This window comes from Piliocolobus tephrosceles, chromosome 4 (assembly GCF_002776525.5).
Source record: "Piliocolobus tephrosceles isolate RC106 chromosome 4, ASM277652v3, whole genome shotgun sequence".
In the NCBI taxonomy this organism is placed as follows: domain Eukaryota; kingdom Metazoa; phylum Chordata; class Mammalia; order Primates; family Cercopithecidae; genus Piliocolobus; species Piliocolobus tephrosceles.
Genome location: NC_045437.1, coordinates 82,818,557 through 82,838,139, shown reverse-complemented (window position 1 = coordinate 82,838,139; position 19,583 = coordinate 82,818,557). Strand labels below are relative to the sequence as shown.

At 38.1% G+C, this 19,583-nt stretch overlaps 1 protein-coding gene and 1 long non-coding RNA gene across 2 annotated transcripts; one reads left to right on the top strand and one right to left on the bottom strand.

Annotated features, from left to right (window-relative positions):
* Positions 1 to 12,498: 12,498 nt before the first annotated feature.
* LOC111544407 (testis-specific serine/threonine-protein kinase 1-like) lies at positions 12,499 to 13,485 on the bottom strand. Its single transcript, XM_023214907.1, has one exon. It carries the CDS (start codon positions 13,483 to 13,485, stop codon positions 12,499 to 12,501), a length of 987 nt encoding a protein of 328 aa, XP_023070675.1.
* A 239-nt stretch (positions 13,486 to 13,724) lies between these two features.
* Positions 13,725 to 15,803, top strand: LOC111544405. The gene is made up of 2 exons (XR_002732154.2): positions 13,725 to 13,813; positions 14,212 to 15,803. It is a non-coding gene; the product is annotated as an uncharacterized LOC111544405 (long non-coding RNA).
* Positions 15,804 to 19,583: the final 3,780 nt, after the last annotated feature.

Here is a 19,583-nt window from a genome sequence, read left to right as displayed (position 1 = left end):
AGTACCTCTACAAGTCTGCAAAAATGACAGTAATCTTGGTCTTGGTGCCCAAATCTCTTCAAGTGCCTGGAAAGTCTTATCAAGAAGGACAGGCGCAAACAAGTCCAGATGGTGAAGACTAAGATAAGCACCCAATTTTTCAATGTTCAGACACAGAAGAACATCTACAAGTATCAAGATCATCCAGGCAATCATGACTTCACCAAATGAAATAAAGAAGGCACCAGGGACCAATCATAGAGAAACAGAGAAATATGGCTTTCAAGACAGAAAATTCAAAATAGCTGTTTTGAGGTAACTCAAAGAAGTTCAAGATAACAGAGAGAATGAAATCGAAATTCTATCATACAAACTTAGCAAAGACATTGGAACAATTTTAAAGACTCAATCAGATCCTAGAGTCAGAAAAATGCAATTGACACGCTGAAGAATGTATCAGAGTCAATAGCAGAAATGATCAAGCAGGAAAAAGAATAAATGAGCTTGAAGACCGGCTATATGAAAATAAGTAGAGGAGATAACAGAAAGAAGAATACAAAATAATGAAGCACCCCTATCACATCTGGAAAATAGCCTCAAAAGGGCAAATCTAAGAGTTACTGGCATTAAAGAGCTACTTATCTACTACTATTTATCTACTAAAATAACTAAAGAGTTATTTATCTACTATTTATCTACTAGAAGAGTTATTTATCTTCTAAAAGTAGAGGAAGATATGAGTAGAAAGTTTATTCAGAGAAAAAATATCAGAGAATGTCCCAAACCTAGATAAATGTATCAACATTCAAGTACAAGGTTATAGAACACCGAACAGATTTATTCCAAAGAAGACTACCTTAAGGCATCTAATAATCAAACTCCAAAGGTGAAGAATAAAGAAAGAATCCTAAAACAGCAAGAGAAAAGAAACAAATAATATAAAATGCATCTCCAATACATCATTCTCTTTATGGCTGCATAGTATCCCACATTTTCTTTATCAAGTCTATTATTGGTGGGCATTTAGGTTGATTCCATGTCTTTTCTATTGTGAATAATGCTACATGTATGAATAGACATTTCCTCAAAGAAGATACGCAATTGGAAAACAGGCATATGAAAAAGTGCTCAACATCATTAATCATAAGGGGAGACAAATCAAAACTACAATGAGGTATCATCTTACCCAGTTAAAATGACGTATATCCAGAAGTCAGGCAATAACAAACCCTGGAGAGGATGTGGAGAAAAGGGGACCCTTGTGCACTGTTGGTGGGAATGTTAGTTAGTACAACCATAGTGGAGAACAGTTTGGAGATTCCTCAAAAAACTAAAAATAGACCTATCAGATAATTTAGCAATTCCACTGCTGGGTATATACCCAAAAGAAAGGAAATTAGTATATCAAAGAGATGTTCACTCCCATGTTTGCTTCAGCACTGTTCACAATATCCAAGATTTGGAAGTAACCTAAGTGTCCATCAACAGATAGACAGATAAAGAAAATGTGGCACTTATAAACAATTGAGTACTATTCTTCCATAAAAATTAATGAGATCCTGTCATTTGCAACAACATGGATGGAACAAAGGTTATTATGTTATATAAAATAAGCCAGGCAGAGAAAGACAAATATCTCATGTTTTCACTTATTTGTGGAATGTAAAAATTAAAACAATAGAATACATGGAGATAGAGAGTAAAAGAATGGTTATTAAAGGCTTGAAAGTGTAGTGGGGGCTAGGGAGTAAGTGGGGACAGTTAATAGGTACCCCCCAAAATAGAAAGAATCAATAATACATAGTATTTGATAGCACAACAGGGTGACTATAGTCAAAATAATTTACATATACATTATAAAATTACTAAGAGTATAATTGGATTGTTTGCAACACAAAGGATAAATGCTTAATGGGGTGCACACTTCACTTTCATGATGTGATTATTACACATTGTTATATACAGCTATTATGTACCCACAAAACTTGTAAAAAATTAAAAAGTATCTCATTCATTTGAGTAAAATAATTAATCAATAAATGAATAAAAGAAAAGACACATCATGTCTAAATTGTAAATATAAGTAGATTTATAATCAAAAATAAAATTATATTAATTCATATCACTATTTATGCATTCTAATTAAACAACCCTAAACCATTTTACTGATCTGATAAAATGTTATTTATTCAGAGCACAAATAATAAAGCCAAATAGTGTGTATATATGAGACAAGTTCATGAATAGTCAGGAGTTAATTTATTATACTTTTAATTTATTTATTTTCTATTGTGGTAAGAACACAACATCGGAGCTACTCTCTTAACAGATTATTTAGCATACGATACAATATTGTTATCTACGGGCACAATATTTTACAGCAGATCTCTAGAGCTTATCCATCATGAATATGTGAAATTTTATATGTGTTAATTAGTAACTCTGCATTTGTCCTTCCTCCAAACTCCTGACAACTCCCATTTTACTTTTTGCTTCAGTGAGTTTGGTTATACTTGTTACTTCATGTAAATGCAATGGTGCAGTATTTGTTCTTGTGTGATTGGCTTATTTCATTCGGTATAATGTTTTCCGGCTTTATCCATGTTGGCCCATAATGTAGGATTTTCTATCTTTTTTTTTTTTAAGTTGAATAATATTCCATTGTATGTATCTCCCACTTTTTGTTTTGTCCATTCCTCTTTTGATGCACATTTAAGTTGTCTCCACAGCAACCAAAATTAACTATTACAGAGAGTACCGCTGCAGTGTACATGGGAATGCTAATATATTTTTGAGATCCTGATTTCAATTCTTCTGAGTAACTACTGAGAAGTGGGATTGCTGGATCATATAGTGGTTCTATTTTTAACCTTTACAGGAATCTCCATGTTCTTTTCATAATAGCGACACCATTTTGCATTCCCACCAACTGTGTGCAAGGGTTCCAAAAATGTTTACTTAATTATCTGATCAATCTTGTTGCTTCAACTAAATTAATTTGGGTCACTGTAATTTTTAAAAAAGCATAAAATTCAAGAAAATGAAAATTGACAAAAATGTACCAGAACAATTTGGTAGATTTGGATGAATTGTTTTTCCAAGGCTTCTTGGATTGATTTTCCAAAGTTTTGTATACTATTATTATTAGTATTATTAGTATTATTAAGACTGGATATCTATCACTCATGCTGGAGTGTAGTGGTATGATTACAGCTCACTGTAGCCTAGACTTCCCAGACCCCAGTAATCCTCTTACCTCAGCCTCTGGAGTAGCTGGGACTACAAGGATGTGCCAGCATGCCCGAATAATATATTTTTTTAATTTTTTGCAGAGAAGGGGGTCTCCCTGTTTTGCCCAGGCTGCTCTTGAACTCCTAGGCCCAAGCAATCCTCCCTCTTTGGCCTCCCAAAATGCTGGGTTTAAGGCTGCACTAGGCCCAAAAATTATTTTTAAGAGAGGATAGAACATTCAAATGGTATGCAAAAAGATAGTAGCTAGTATTATACAGTAGTACATTTGCTACTATTGGCTGTAAAAATACTTGTCAGCAAATAAAATGATTTTATACTTTGACTTTTTATTGTTATGATATGTGCAATTTAATTATCTTTAACTAAGTCATCATGATATATAAATGTACATTAGTTTCAGTTACAGACTCCGCATGGTCAATTATCCTAATTAGTTACCCTCTTCAAGAATTCTCCCCACAAAGGTGGTCAGCTAGCATTGCTACACTTCAAAGAAAGCTATCAAATGACTCAACTATTCATGTTCCTCTGATGCTTTATGATGTACTCTGATTAAATACCAAAGCCCTTAAGTAAATCTGCAAGGTTCTTCAAAATAGCCTACCTCAACCCAACACTCTTCTCCCTTCCCATCTGCTCTAACCAGAGCGTCTCTAACCTGAGAGGGCCTCCTGTTGCTCCTCCAAAACACATGAAGCAGGTGTCTACTTCTGGTTCTTTCACTTACTGTTTCTTCCGCTTCCGCTGCTTTACCCCAAATGTCTGCAAGACCCCATTCTCTCTGGGTCTTTATTCAAATGTTAACACAAGGAGATCTTTTAGTTTCTCATTAAACAATGTTCAACTGATCTTCCTTTTTGTATTCCCTTTTCTTGTTTTTTGTTCTTAAAGGTTGTTATCACATTTATTGCCGGTTGTCACCTTTAATACGCTATTTACCTTCCTTTTCTCATTCCCTTTTCTTGCTTTTTGTTCTTAATGGCTCTTATCATCTTTAATATAGTATTTAAGGTATTCATGCAGACTTTTAAAATTGTTACTCTTTCCCCTTAGAGTGTAATTTCTATGAGTAAAGATTCTTTTTTGTTTTATTGATAGTTATATTCTCAATTTATAGAACAGAGCATGACTCAGAGTAGGTGTTTAATTAATATTTATTGCATGAGTAAATGATCCATAATATAGCTTTTGGTAAATGCCATAATGAATGTTAGAAATAGGTATAGGGTTGTCAGATAAAGTATAGGACAACCAATTACATTTGAATTTCAGCTAAGAAAGATATGTGTAATTTTTGTGTAACTGTTTTCTCAATTAATGCACAAGCCATACATATATTTTTTAAAAATTATTTATTTGAAATTTATATTTCATTATTTGTATATCTGTTTGCTAAATCTGGCAGACCTAAATAACGATCACTGGTGAAATAAGTAGTTTTTTTATTCAGTATCATAAATTCTTATTAATGAAATTGGTGATATTTAAGACAAATAAATAGCATAAAATAAAATATATTTTGTCTTTGCATGATAAAGTATGAGGATCTAGTGAAACAAGTAACCTAATGTAAAACTTTTTTTTTTTTTTTTTTTTTTTTTTGCAGATGGCATTCTGGATTTAATCTCTAATAAACATAATTTCAGTGGTGGGGTGGGACATTCAATGCAAATTTTCATCAGAGAAGAAAGGGATGGAGGAAAATTTACCAAGCAAATGGAAAATAGAAACAAACGGGCTATAATCCTAGTTTCTGAAAAAGCAGACTTTTAAACAACAAAGACAAAAAAAACACACACACAGACAAAGAAAGGCATTACATAATGATAAAGGGTTCTATCCAACAAGAAGAACTAACTATCCTAAATAATATGCACCCAATACAGGAACACCAAGATTCATAATGTAGATTCTTAGAGACCTTCAAGGAGACGTAGACTTCCACACAATAATAGTGGGAGACTTTAACATCCCCCTGACAATATTAGATAGATCATCAAGACAGAAAATTAACAAAGATATTCAGGACCTGAACTCGGCTCTGGATCAGGTGGATGTGATAAATATCTACAGAACTGTTCACCGCAAGCAAAAGGATATACATTCTTCTCATTGCAACATGGTACTTACTCTAAAATTGATCACATAATCGGAAGTAGAACACTCCTCAGCAAATAAAAAAAATTGAAACATAGCAGTCTCTCAGACCACAGCACAATCAAACTATAACTCAAGATTAAGAAATTCACTCAAAACCATACTACTACATGGAAATTCAACAACCTGCTCCTGAGTTACTTTTGGGTAAATAATGAAATTGAGGAAGAAATCAAGAAGTTTATTGAAACTAATGAGAAGAAAAATACAACATACCAGAATCTCTGGGATGCAGCTAAAGCAGTGTTAAGAGGGAAATTTATAGCACTAAATACCCATATCAGAAAGCTACAAAGATCTAAAGTTATTACCTAACTTCACAACGAAAAAACTAGAGAACCAAGAGCAAACAAACCCCAGAGCTAGCAGAAAATAAGAAATGATCAAGATCACAGCTGAACTTAAGGAGATAGAGACATGACAGATTCTTCAAAATGTCAACAAATCCAGGAGCTGGGTTTTTTTTTTTTTTAATTAATAAAATAGATCGTTAGCTAGACTAATACAGAAGAAAATAGAGAAGATTCAAATAAACACAATCAGAAATGATCAGGAGGATATTACCATTGACTCCATGGAAAGACAAGCATCAGAGAATACTATAAACACTTCTATGCACATAAACTAGAAAATTTAAAAGAAATGGATAAATTCCTGAACACACACACCCTCACAAGGCTGAATCAAGAAGAAATTGGATCCCTAAATAGAGAAACAACAAACTCTGTAATAGAAGTAATAATAAATAGTCTAGCAAACAACAACAACAGCAAAAACCCAGGACAAGACAAATTCACAGCTTAATAATACCAGAGGTACAAACAAAAGCTGGTACCATTCCTACTGAAACTATTTCAAAATATGGAAAAGGGAGGATTCCTCCCTAGCTCATTCTATGAGGCCAACATGATCCTGACACAAAAACATGGCAGAAATAAAACAAAAAAGAAAACTTCTGGTCAATACCCTTGATGAACATTGATGCAAAAATCCTAAACAATTTCTGGGCACCATGGTTCACGCCCATCAGGAGTTTGAGACCAGCCTGGCCAACATGATAAAACACTGTCTCTACTAAAAATAAGGAAATTAGCCAGATGTGGTAGCAGGCACCTGTAATCACAGCTACTTGGGAAGCTGAGGCAGAAGAATCACTTGAACTCGGGAGTTGGAGGTTGCAGTGAGTTGAGAGCATGCCACTGCACTCTAGCCTGGGCAACAGAGTGAGACACTGTCAGAAAATAAATAAATAAATAAATAAATAAATAAAGCAAACAAAACATCCTAAACAAAATATTGGCAAACCAAATCCAGCAGCTCATCAAAAGCTTATCCACCACAATCTAGTTGGCTTCATCTCTGGGTTGCAAAGCTGATTCAACACACACAAATCAATAAATGTGATTCATTACATTAACAGAACTAAAAACAAAGACACAGGGTTATCTAAATAGCTGGAGAAAAGGCCTTTAATAAAAGTCAACATTCCTACATGTTAAAACTCTTAATAAAGTAGGTATTGAAGGAACATACTTCAAAATAGTAAGAGCCATATATGACAGACCCACAGCCAATATCATACTGAATGAGTAAAGCTGGAAGCATTCCCCTTGAAAACAAATAGGAGACAAGGGTGCCCTCTCTCATAACTCCTATTCAACACAGTATTGGAATTTCTGGCCAGGGCAATAAGGCAACAGAAAGAAATAAAGAATATTCAAATAGGAAGAGAAGAAGTCAAACTATCTTTGTGTGCAGATGACATATTCCTGTATCTAGAAAACACCATCGTCTCAGCCCAAAAGTTTCTTAAGTTGATAAGCAACTTGGCAAAATCTCAGAACACAAAGACAATGTGCAAAACTTGCTAGCATTCTGATACACCAACAACAGGCAAGCAAAGAGGCAAATCAAGAACGCAATCACATTCACAATTGCCACAAAAACAATAAAATGCCTCAGAATACACCTAACAAGGGAAGTGAAGGACCTCAAGGAGAACTACAAACCACCACTCAAAGAAATCTGAGATGACACAAACAAATGGAAAAACATTCCACGTCCGTGGATAGGAAGAATCAATATTGTAAAAATGGTCATACAGTCCAAAGCAGTTTATAGATTTAATGCTATTCCCATTAAACTACCATTGACATTCTTCACAGAATTAGAAAAAGGCTATTTTTAAATTCATGGGAGCCAAAAAAAACCCAAATCGCCCAGTCAACCCTAAGCAAAAGAACAAACCTGGGAGCATCGCACTATCAAACTTCAAATTATACTGCACAGCTACAGATAACCAAAACAACATGATACTGATGCAAGAACAGACACATACGCAAATAGAGAACCCAGAAATGAGACTGCACACCTACCACCATCTGATATTTGACAAATCTGACAAAAACAAGCAATGGGAAAGGATTCCCTATTTAATAAATGGCGCTGGGAGAACTGGCTGACCATATGCAGAAAATGGAAACTAGACCCTTTCCTTAAACTATATGCAAAAATCAACTCAAGATGGATTAAAGACTCAAATGAAACCCAAAACTATGAAAACTCTAAAAGAAAGCCTAAGCAATACCATTTAAGACATAGGCATGGACAAAGATATCATGACGAAGCTACCGAAAGCATTTGCAACCAAAGCAAAAATTGACAAATGGGACCTAATTAAACAAAAGAGCTTCTGCATAGCAAAATAATCTATCAACAGAGTAAACTGACAACCCACAGAAAGGGAGAAAAATTTGCAATCTACCCATCCGACAAATATCTAATATCCATCATCTATAAGAAATTTAAAGAAATTTACAGAGAAAAAACCATTAGAAAGTGGGCAAAAGACATGACCAGACACTCAAAAGAATACACATATGCAACCAACAAACATATGAAATAAAACCCTCAACATCACTGATCAGTAGAGAAATGCAAATCAAATCAAAATTGCAATGAGATACCATCTCACACCAGTCCAAATGCCAATTATTAAAAACTCAAAAAACAACAGGTGCTGGTGAGGTTATGGTAAAAAAAAGGAACACTTTTACACTCTCTGTGAGAGTGTAAATTAGTTCAACCACTGCTGGGTATATACCCAAAGAAAGATAAATCATTCTATTGTAGATACATTCATGCGTATGTTCGTTGCACCACTATTCACAATAGCAAAGGTATCAAATTACCTTAAATACCCATCAATGATAGACTGGATAAAGAAAATGTGGTACATAAACATTATGGAATACTATACAGCCATACAAATGATGAGATTAGGTTCTTTGCAAACACATGGATGGAGTTGGAGGCCATTATCCTTAGCAAATTAATGCAGAAACAGAAAATCAAATACCTAGTATTCTCTTTTAAGTGGAAGCTAAATGATGAGAACATATCAACACATTGTGGGGAACAACACATATTGGGGCCTATCCAAGGGCAGGGAGTGAGAGGATGGAGAGGATCAGGAAGAATAGCTAGTGGATGCTGGGCTTAATACCTGGGTGATGAGATTATCTGTGTAGCAAATCATCACGGGACACATTTACCTATGTAACAAACCTGCACATCCTGCACATGTACCTCTGAACTTAAAAGCTGGAAATAAAATAAAATAAAATTTATTTTTGTAGCTGACATTCTAAATTTAATCCCTAATAGACCTAATTTCAGTGATTGGACATTTAATGCAAATTTTAATCAGAAAACTGAAAAATCAGAAAAAAATAAAAGACAGCTGGGACTTTGTGAACTTCTACCGAAAAGGTTGTATGACTATATTTATAGTGTGTTCCTGCTTCTCACTCCACCCCCGACACGTGCTAAAGTTTGTATGTGCATGTGTTGCAAAATTGTCAGGAAATTGTTCTGTGAATAAGATTGTGGTGGAAAAGCAGTAATACTTGCCTGTATCTAATTATTGTAGTAAACTAGAAAAATCTAATGGCTCTGTTTGACCTAATTATTTTGGCCATTTTACAATGAAAAAGAATCTCTGTTCATCACTATCAAGGTGATTGTGGAAAATGCATTAAATTTATAACATTAAATTACATTACATAATACATACAATATATCTAAGTAAAGTTCAGAATTTTCTTTACCTATTTGGGAATAAATGCTTATTTGTTAGAAATAAAGTAAATGAAGTATATTTGCATATATTTCTCATCTGAATTCAAGAAATATGTTTTTTTCTGTCATTAATCAAAATATTCTCTTTCACAGTATATCACAAAGGCAAAACAGTAATTTCTATACAACTACACAAACTCATATAGACCTCATAAACTGAGAGTGGAACCAAGATGGAATATGCTTCTGGGTACTATTTTAATTTAATTTTAAAAATGTACTTCTCCTTGTAGTCAGATGAAAAAATGCATTAAAAATGACTTTTCATCTTTCTAGAATTTTTTTCCTCTCCTCAATAGAAGCCTCAAAGCAAAAATATTTGTAAAACACAAGAAGTTAAATAGCTATATACTTTCAATCTCACCAACTGTTTGGCTCTAGGTATAAAGGTAAGATATTTCATTCTTTCAAACTAAATCACCATGTTTGAATATTCAGGTCTATCTTAAGGCTAAATTTTGAATTTGGAATATATTTTCTGATTTATTTTTTTGAACTAGAAACATCTTATATTTGGTCTACATATAGACTTCACTTTTCAAATGCATAAAGTACCAAAATTCTATAATTTACCTATATATCATGTTCCATTATTAACTCTTATCCCAATACAACAGCCATGCAGGACAGCATTTTCTATTGTAGGTCTTCATACTTGTCACGGTTTTCAAAATAGTTCTTGGTGGTATATGAATATATACATGTATGTTAATATGTTAATACCTAGCACTGTAAAACTATATCATAGACCAGTCCTTTAGACCTGAAATTGCCTACTAAAGTGAGCTATAAGGTGAAAGCATCCTGACTCAAAATAAAAGCGTTTATTGCTGCAAATACTAGAATGAGAATTCATTGAGCTTAGAATGCATAACTCTTGAAATAGTTTAGTGGCACTGCTTTGGCATAGTTTTTGTGTATTCATATTAATTTTACCTTAACTAAACTGTGATTGTCTAGACAAGTGTTTCCCAAATAGGACTTCAGTTGACATTTAAACAATTTTGTTTTTTCTGTGTACCATTTGTACTTTTACTTACTTAACATGTTTATGTTCAATGCACATATGGAAAAATATATCTAGTCCATGAAGCCAGGGATTTCCAGTATTGCTAAGTATGAGGCAAAATTTATAAAGCAGATTGATTAAGTCTACTGACATGTTAAATAATGAAGAGTAAATATGCTATATACAAAATGCAAAATTGTTCAAATAGTTATTAGAACCCTGTTTGGGAAACACTTATATAGACAATCAGAATTTAGCTAAGGTAAAATAAATATGGGTACGCTAAACTTACACCAAGGTAGTGCCACCACATTCTTTTAAGAGCTTTGCATTTTGTAAGATTCAGTGTATTTTTATTCTAGTATTTGCAGCAATAAAGGAACTTATTTTGATGGATTATGCTTTCACATAGTAGGCAACCTTAGTGGGCAGTTTCATGTCTAAAAGACTAGTTTATGCTAAGGTAAAATAATACTATGCCTTGGTACAAAAGACCATCAACAAATAGTAAAAGGAGATGTTACTTTGAAGGAGAATTTACAAGTCAAAAAGAATAGTGTGCCGCTGCCGTCGGGTGCGCGGGGCGCGCCGGTTGCCCAGAGCCCGAGGCTCCCGGCAGCTGTCCCTTCCCCTCCCCCTCCCCGGTGTGCGCTGAGCTGGTTTTCCGGGTTCCCCGGGACGGAGCTGGATTCTGCTTCTCGCCAAGGCAGGAAGTGAGTTTCGCACTGCAATTCCGGGCAGTGTCACGAGTGAAAAGTTTTTTTTTTTTTTTTTTTCGGCGGAGATCCTAGTTGGGGCTGGGAAACTCCTGCAAAACTAGAGACCAGGAAGGCAGCCCGCACCGCAACCCCCACCAAAGCCACCTACTCTTCTGCGGAAGGCCAGTCCACATCCGCTCTCACCCGAGAGAGAAATTCAGCTGGATCCAAAGTGACTAATGAAGGGAAGGAAATCATGTCAAGCGAAGCCTTGAAAAAGCTGCCCTGAGACGCTGTCCCGCCGAAAGGTGTTGATCCCAAGTGTAATCCTAGTGAACCCGACTTAAGGCCTCCCCATCTGAAGAACACAATATCAAGGAAGAATTTAAGGGGAAACCCATCTACATAGTTTGGCGTTCTGTAAAGAATTGCCATGCTACTCCTGAGGATCTAGGATAATACTGAAAGAATCACATATGGGGCACAAGATTTCTAACACTTTAAAGCTTAATGCTTTACAAGTATGTTTTGAGGCTTCTTTAAAAGTTTATGGATCTTGCCCAGAGCTGGAGTCGGAGCCCTGGAGGCTGCCGCCGAGAGTGCCCGCGAGCCCGCGGCCCAGCCGAAGCTCTTTCCCGCCGCCTCTCCGCCCCTCGTCCCTGTCCAGCCCCGCCCGACCCCCCCACCCAGTCCGGTCCCCTGACCCTCAGTCCGGCCCGGTCTGGCCTCCCAGCAGGATCAGGCAGCCGCCCCGGGGACGATGAAAGGAGGATAAATGGCGCACAAGGCAGACAGCAGCCTTCCTGCTGCTCTTCCTGCTCGTGCTGTCACAGCCGCTGCGGCCAGTGGAGCCCCTCTGCTGAGACAGGCTCTGTGTCCAGCACCTGCTCCGGGTCACGCTCTGGGAAAGTAGGAGTCGCACGGCTGTCTCAGCCTTGGATTTGACTTTGGCCTCATCCACCTCGGGGCCACGCGAGAACCACGTGGGTTACCAAGTTCAAGGGGAGAGACAGGAAACTGACGAAAATGTTGGCTCATCTGGGACTGCCTTCCTTCTCTGGCTCCACCCTTGACTTCTTCAGAGCTCCGGCTTGAAGCCTTGAGCTCCATGTTATTCCCTGGGCCGCAAGAAGCTCACTAGGCCCACTATTCAGAGTAGTGTCTCTGGAGGCTGTTGGGGGGGCCTTCCTCTGTCTCCCTGGTCCACGGCTCGCTGGGGATACCCAGGATCTCCGACTGCCTGGACATTTGCATTTCTGCCCCCTAGGGTTTTGTCTCAGGCTGTGCCTGGGGCTGTGCCTCTCCCTCAGGCTCCAGCTTGGTGGCAGACTTCTTGTCAGAGACAGGTTCGGGGGTCCACAAAGGTTCAATTGCCTGGGAACTCTCCCCCTCCTTGCTGATGGCCACAGAGGGAGATCCCCATGCCTTGGGCTGCATCCAGCAGTGGCCGAGGATCTCGTCGATATGGAGCCGCCTGTTGACATCGGGCTGCAGCATGTGGTCGATGAGGTCCTTGCACTCACCTGTCAGGTGCTTGGATCGTGGAAAGTTGAGGCGGTGCTCCTTCTGGATACGCAGCATCTTCTTGATGTTGGAATGGTCGTAGGGCATGGAGCCACAGACCATGATATAGAGGATCACGCCTAGGCTCCAGATGTCATACACCTTGGGCTGGTAGGGAATGCCCTGCAACACTTCTGGGGCCGCATACACTGGTGACCCGCAGAAGGTCTTGCTTAATGCCATTCGACCACTGTCATCCCGCAGGCAGCGCTTGGAGAAGCTGAAGTCAGACAGCTTGATGTTGAAGTCCTTGTCGAGGAGAAGGTTGTCACACTTGAGGTCACGGTGGACGACATCCAGGTCGTGACAGTACTTGATGGCCAAGCAAAGCTGGTGGAACTTCTTGCGAGCTTCGTCCTCAGGCAGGGCTCCCCGGGTTTTGATTAACTCAAGGAGGTCGCCCTGGACCGCAAGCTCCATGACGATGTAGACCTTGCCATGTGATGTCTCGAAGATCTCATAGGTCTTGATGATGGAGCAGTGGTTTAACATGGCCAGAATCTCAATTTCCCGGGGAAGGAATTTCTCCAAGAAGTCTGCGGAGGCTTTCTTGCGGTCGATGATCTTGATGGCCACATTTAACTTCAGGCGCTCAGAGTAAGCAGATTTTACTTTTGCATAGGAGCCCTCTCCCAAATGTCTCCCCAGGAGGTAGCCTTTTCCCTTCAGGACAGCAGCATCATTCATGGTCCTAGGAGTGCCCAGTGCCTCTGAGGCTGCCCTCTACAGCCCTGAGGGGCATGGGCCAGCAGTGTGCTCATTTACATCCTGGACAGAGAGTCCTTTGGGCTGGCCAGGCCTGCTGTTCCTGCCTCCTAGAAGCCAAGACTCTGGAGTGGAACATTTGGCACTGTCTCCCAGGTGACTTCAGTCAGTGAAGTCACAAAGGAGGAGTGCCCTGAGGAAATGAGGCTCTGGCCTGAGGCACTTGGACTTGGCATCCTGGAAGGCTGGCCAGTAGGCTGGAGCAGACAAGAGGAGCAGAGAGTGGCCTCATGTCTTGCTGGGACCTGAGGTAGAAGGGGGCTGTGTGGGACACACGGGTCTGCTCACGCTTCCAAACCCAGAACCAGGCCTGCTTGTGCAGAGGTGAGGCCACTTCTTGCAAGTCAGGGCATCTGAGGAGGGTTTAATAAAGGGACGACTAATAAAGGTGGGAGTAGGGTGTAGGGAACTCTGAGGGTAACACAGGTACCCCAAGGTAGTAGCAGACCCCTGGCCTGCATGGAAAAGGCTGGGAATGGTCCCTGGAACCCAGAAAGAGTAGTGTAGACAGGACCACCTTGAGAGAAGCAGTGGCCTTCGGTGGAGAAAAAGCCAGCCTCACTGACCCTACAGGCTGGCAGGGGATGGGAGGAAGTCCCATCCCTGACCTCTTTTTCTCCCCTTCAGCCCTTGACACTGTCCACACAGGCGACCCTCAGGGGTGCAGAGCAGGGCCAGGAAGGGTGCTGTGTCAAGAAGGTAGAAAGTCTCCTGGCCCTGGAGTCATGCAGTTTGAGATGTCTGGATTCTGCCCCCTCACTATACATCTCTTACCTTGTCTGAGCCTTTGATGGCTTCTTACAGAAGCTCTGTGGGAAGACAAGCAGCAGGAGTTCTGCTCTTGGCTGTGAGCTCCCTCCTGGGGACCTGCCCAGCCACAGCCCTGGCTGGGCTCCCAGGGCAGATCTGGGGCTGGGGGCTGAAGGTGGGGACTGGATGCCACCCTGAGCACTGGCGGCTCCTCTGAGGACATTACAAGCAGCAAGGGCAGCACTGGACAGCAACCATCATTTCTGCTGGCAGTGGAGCCTCTGCTATGACTGGTTCTGTGTCCAGCACCTGCTCTGGGCCACACTGTCCGGGAGAAGGAGTTGCATGACTGTCCTAGCCTTCAATATGACTTTGGCCTCATCCACCTAGAGGGAGTGAGCACTTCTTCCTCACATAAGCCAGGTGGAACCCTGGGCCCCTCAGGAGTGAGTTAGTAGGGCTGGATGTCGCTCAGGCTGGGTTGGGTGCCCACCAGCTATGACCCTTCCCCCTTTTCTCTGCTCCTTCACCTTCTTCCCCAACCCTGACTGCCCACTGTCAGTCCTTTGTGTGTGGTTGGTGCTCCTTCCTCCAGACAGCCTCCTTCTCCTTCCTGCTGGGGATATCCCAAGTGCTGTCTCTTGGAAACCAAAAATAAAATTCTGATCTCCCCAGCCATCTAAAGGGACCACTCCTCTCAGCCAAGGGCATTCCAAAGTTAACCTGAAAAACTAGTTCAGGCCATGATAGGAAGTGGGAGTCTGGTAGGCCTCATCATCCCTCCTCCCTTCAGGTTTCAGGCACAGCTGAGCAGCAGTAACATCAACAAAGAGACCTGAAGACTGACAACAGACTCTCACAGTAAGATACAGCAGGCTCTGAAAGAAACTGAAGTATTTTACTATCAAACAGATTTCTTTGACATATTTTGAAATGGTTCTGCAAAGCTGTCTCTTGTGAGGAAAATCTACATTCTGTAAAGAATCTCCTTCCCTTTCCAGGTCTTTTCTACTAAGAGAATTAACTAATTCTGATAAGAAACATTAACAGTGTGTTCTTTCTGAAGCCTGATACCTGTAGGCTTCATCTACCTAAGAACCGTGGTCCCCAGAGACAGTTCCTCCTATTGATTCCAGGTCTTTAGATAAACTCTTTAAGCCAATTGCCAATCAGAAAATCTTTGAATCCACATGACCCGGAAGCCCACCTCCCACTTTCAAGTTGCCCCTCCTCTTCCGACTGAACCCATGTATACCTTACATATACTGATTGATATCTCGTGCTTCCCTAAAATGTATAAAACCAAGTTGTCCCTACCCCCTTGGGCACTTGTTGTCAGGATCTTCTGGGGCTGTCCTGGGCCATTAATCACATATTGGCTCAGAAGAAATCTCTTTAAAAAAAAGTTTATTTATATTGCTGTCTACAATGAAAAATATCCAATGTTATGTTTACTCTTTGTAATTAAATGCTAAAAAATTTATTTTGAAGCCCCCCCCCCAAAAAAAGAATAGTGTAAATAAATACAGGACACAATATTGCATTAAATGTTCTCTAAGGTCTAAATTTAATTCAGCTGATACAAAATAAAGCCAAAGGTAATAACTGTTAATACTACGAAACTAAACTAATTGTCAACAATTTCAATGTCCCAAATAAAATATATTTATTCTATAAAATATAGCAATTGTAATTTATTTAAGTAGCCTATTCCTATAAAATATTAGGTTAAAAGTTAACAATGATTACATATAGCTTGGAAATTCTTTTCAATGTAAAATTATCAGCTCTGCTTGTAAAAAATCATTGTTTCTAAATTTTTACATATTGTTAATCTTCATATCCTATAAATTAGTGTTATCAAGTACATAGCATTTATTATGAATGTGCAGTCTTCTAATAATATACTTGATAATTTATTTGTTGATAACTTGAAAATTAAATTATCACAGTCATACAATATTACTTCAGCTTCATAATCTAATTATGAACCTAGGACAAATGAAACTAAAGGATATCAACCCAGAGTTTGGAACAAATTTATCAATGTATCAAGAGGTCTTATATTAATTAGGTATCAGGAACATTCTAGTTAGTTCAACCATAGTTAAACTAGAAAATAAGCTGGCAAAATAAAGAAATATAATGTATTACAAACAAAAATGTCACAATGGGAAAAACATGACATTGAATTTGTCCTTAAGAAATGCTTATATTTAAAAATAATGTATTGCTGTAGTGTAGTGTTTGTTTACTCTAATGCTGTAATTTTCTTCCATAACTCCCATAGAGTTATTTACAGACCAGTTTATTATTATTAGATATTTATAATCCCTCAGTAATGTTTTCTAATCTCTTGCTTTTTCTATCCCCAGATAACCACTTCAAAGCTCTTCCTTATAATAAAGGAATTTTTAATCACTTCCTCATAATAAAGAAACAATTTAAACACACAGGTTAATATTGCCTGTAGAGAGAAACCTGGTCACAAATGATAAAAACATAATATGAAACCATTAAATGATTCTGCTTTAGTTATCCTTCTCAGTCTAGCATGGTTATATCCAGATTTCTTATTTCAGCTTTCATTTTTAAAGAGGCACTCAAATGTAAAAATCATACTGTATTTCATCATTTATTTCCTGAGACATTCAAAAGCAAATACTCAATGTGTGGCTACTACTGAATATTTTAGAAGAGGAGATATCAGAATACAAAAGAAAGAAATACAGTTGACTGTTGAGCAGTGTGGTGGGAGTGGGATTTAGGGCCACTGACCACCCCCACCATACAGTTGAAAATTCACATATGACTTTTGACTCTCCAAAATCTTAATAACTAATAGCCTACTGTTGATTGGAAGCCTCACCAGTAACATAAACAGCCAGTTAGCACATATTTTATACAGTATATGTAATATATACTATATTTTTACAATAATGTAAGACAGAAAAAATAAAGAGAAAATATATTATCTATTAAGCAGAAGTGGATCATCATAAAAGTCTTCATTCTCATTGACTTCATATTGAATAGGCTAAGGAGGAGGAAGAAGAGAAAAGGTTGGTTTTGCTGTCTCAGTGTTGGCAGAGACATAAGAAAACCTACATATAAATGAACCATGTAGTTCAAACCCATGTTGTTTAAGAGTCAACTGTAGTTACAAACTTCAATAAGCTTAAATCTTATGAATACTATACAACCTAAAACTATGGAAACAGTTTAAGAATTCTCTCTCTCTCTCTCTCTCTCTCTGTCCCCTCCTTCCCTCCCTCCTTTCCTCACTACACACACACACACACACACAGTCACAAAATATATTTTCAGTGTGGGTATAAATTGATAGCAACATTCTAAAACCATTTATCATGAGACTTAAACGATGTTTTATCATTTGACCTGTAAGTTGTCCTTTTGTGAAACTATACAATATCATATTTGAAGCAAAAAATGTATGAGCTAAATTATTTACTACAGTATGTTTCATAAAGCAAATAGAAAAGAATCAGCCTATAACAGTATGCAAAAAATAGTGTGATGACTCTAATGACTTTATTCGACAGACAAAGTAGCAATAAGCAAGAGAGTATATATTTGTGATTCCACTTATAGGAAGATTGTAAACAGAAAAAACTAATCCATACTAACAGCAGTCAGGATAGTGGTTATTATTTGTCTGGAAAAGAAATGACTGGGAACAGGTGGAAGCAAGCTTTTGTGTGCTGGGACTGTTCTAAATCCTGATATATTTGGAAATATAAAATCCTGAATGTTTGGAAATATAAAAATTCATTCGACTGATAGTTAATATTTGCACATTTTAACATTATTCAGGATAGATATTCTAAAATATGGAAACACCTAAATGTTCATAAATGAATGAATTTAAAATGTGGTGTTTTATGCATATTACACATACATGTTTTCAATATGTAAAATGAAATATCATTCATATTTATAATGGAAGGAAATCCTGCAATATGCAACAACATGGATGAATCTTGAGGTCATCATTGTAGGTGAAGTAAGCCAGTCATAGAAGAACAAATACTGCATGATTCCACCTACATGAGTTATCTAAAATAGATAAACTCATATAAGCAAAAAATAGTAGAAGGATTGCCAGGGGCTGAGGGTAGGGGAAATTAGGAGTTGCCAAGGGTATACAATTTCATTTGTGAACTGTGAATAAATCCTAGAGATCTGCTGTACAACATTGTGCCTATAGAGAACAATACTGTATTGTATACTTAAAAATCTGTTGAAAGTAGGCCAGGCATGGTGGCTCATGGCTGTAATCCCAGAAATTTGGGAGGACAAGGTGGGGAGATCACTTGAGGCCAGGAGTTCAAGACCTGCCTGGCCAACATGGCGAAACCCCTTTCTCTACTAAAAATACAAAGATTAGCCAGGCATGGTGGTGCATTCCTGTTCTCTACTAAAAATACAAAAATTAGCCAGGCATGGTGGTGAGTGCCTGTAATCCCAGGTGTTTGGGAGGCTTGGGCATGAGAATTGCTTGAGCCTGGGAGGTAGAGGTTACAGTGAGCCGAGATCCCGCCACTGTACTCCAGCTTGGGCAACAGAGTGAGAGAGTCTCTCTCTAAAAAAAAAATATATATATATATATATATATGTGTGTGTGTGTGTGCGTGTGTGTGTGTGTTGAGAGTATAACTCATGTTAAATGTTCTTACCAAAATGAAATTTTTAAAAGATTTTTGCACTTTAGTGCATAAATGTTGTTTCTCGTTTTTTTTTAACATATAGCCTCAAATGTTAAAATACTCTTGGTGAGATTCATTTTTTACATCACTATCTACTTTATTCCCTAATACAATAATATTAAAACACAAGTTGATAAATGCACTTTATGTATAGTTAGTTCTGTGAGTTGAATTATTTTTATTTAAAAACAGAATGAATATTAAATACCATATTGAAAAGTTTCTTATGGATACTGGATAGCAGGCCTTCGTCAGAGGCATAGTTTGTGAATATTTTCACTTTCTCTTTGAAGAAGCTCTTTAGTTTAGTTTAATTAGATCCCACGTGTCAATTTTTGTTTTTGTTGCTATTACTTTTGGTAACATGACCAAAAATTATTTGCCAAGGTTGAAATCCAGAAGGGTATTTCCTGCATTTTCTTCTAAGGTTTTTGTAGTTTGGTGTCTTACATTTAAATCTCTATCTTGAGTTACTGCTTTCAATCTTTCTTTCTTTCTTTCTTTCTTTCTTTCTTTCTTTCTTTCTTTCTTTCTTTCTTTCTT

Bases quoted from the DNA above. Each gene is read 5' to 3' on its own strand.
- LOC111544407 (XM_023214907.1), bottom strand. From the start codon at position 13,485: ATGAATGATGCTGCTGTCCTGAAGGGAAAAGGCTACCTCCTGGGGAGA.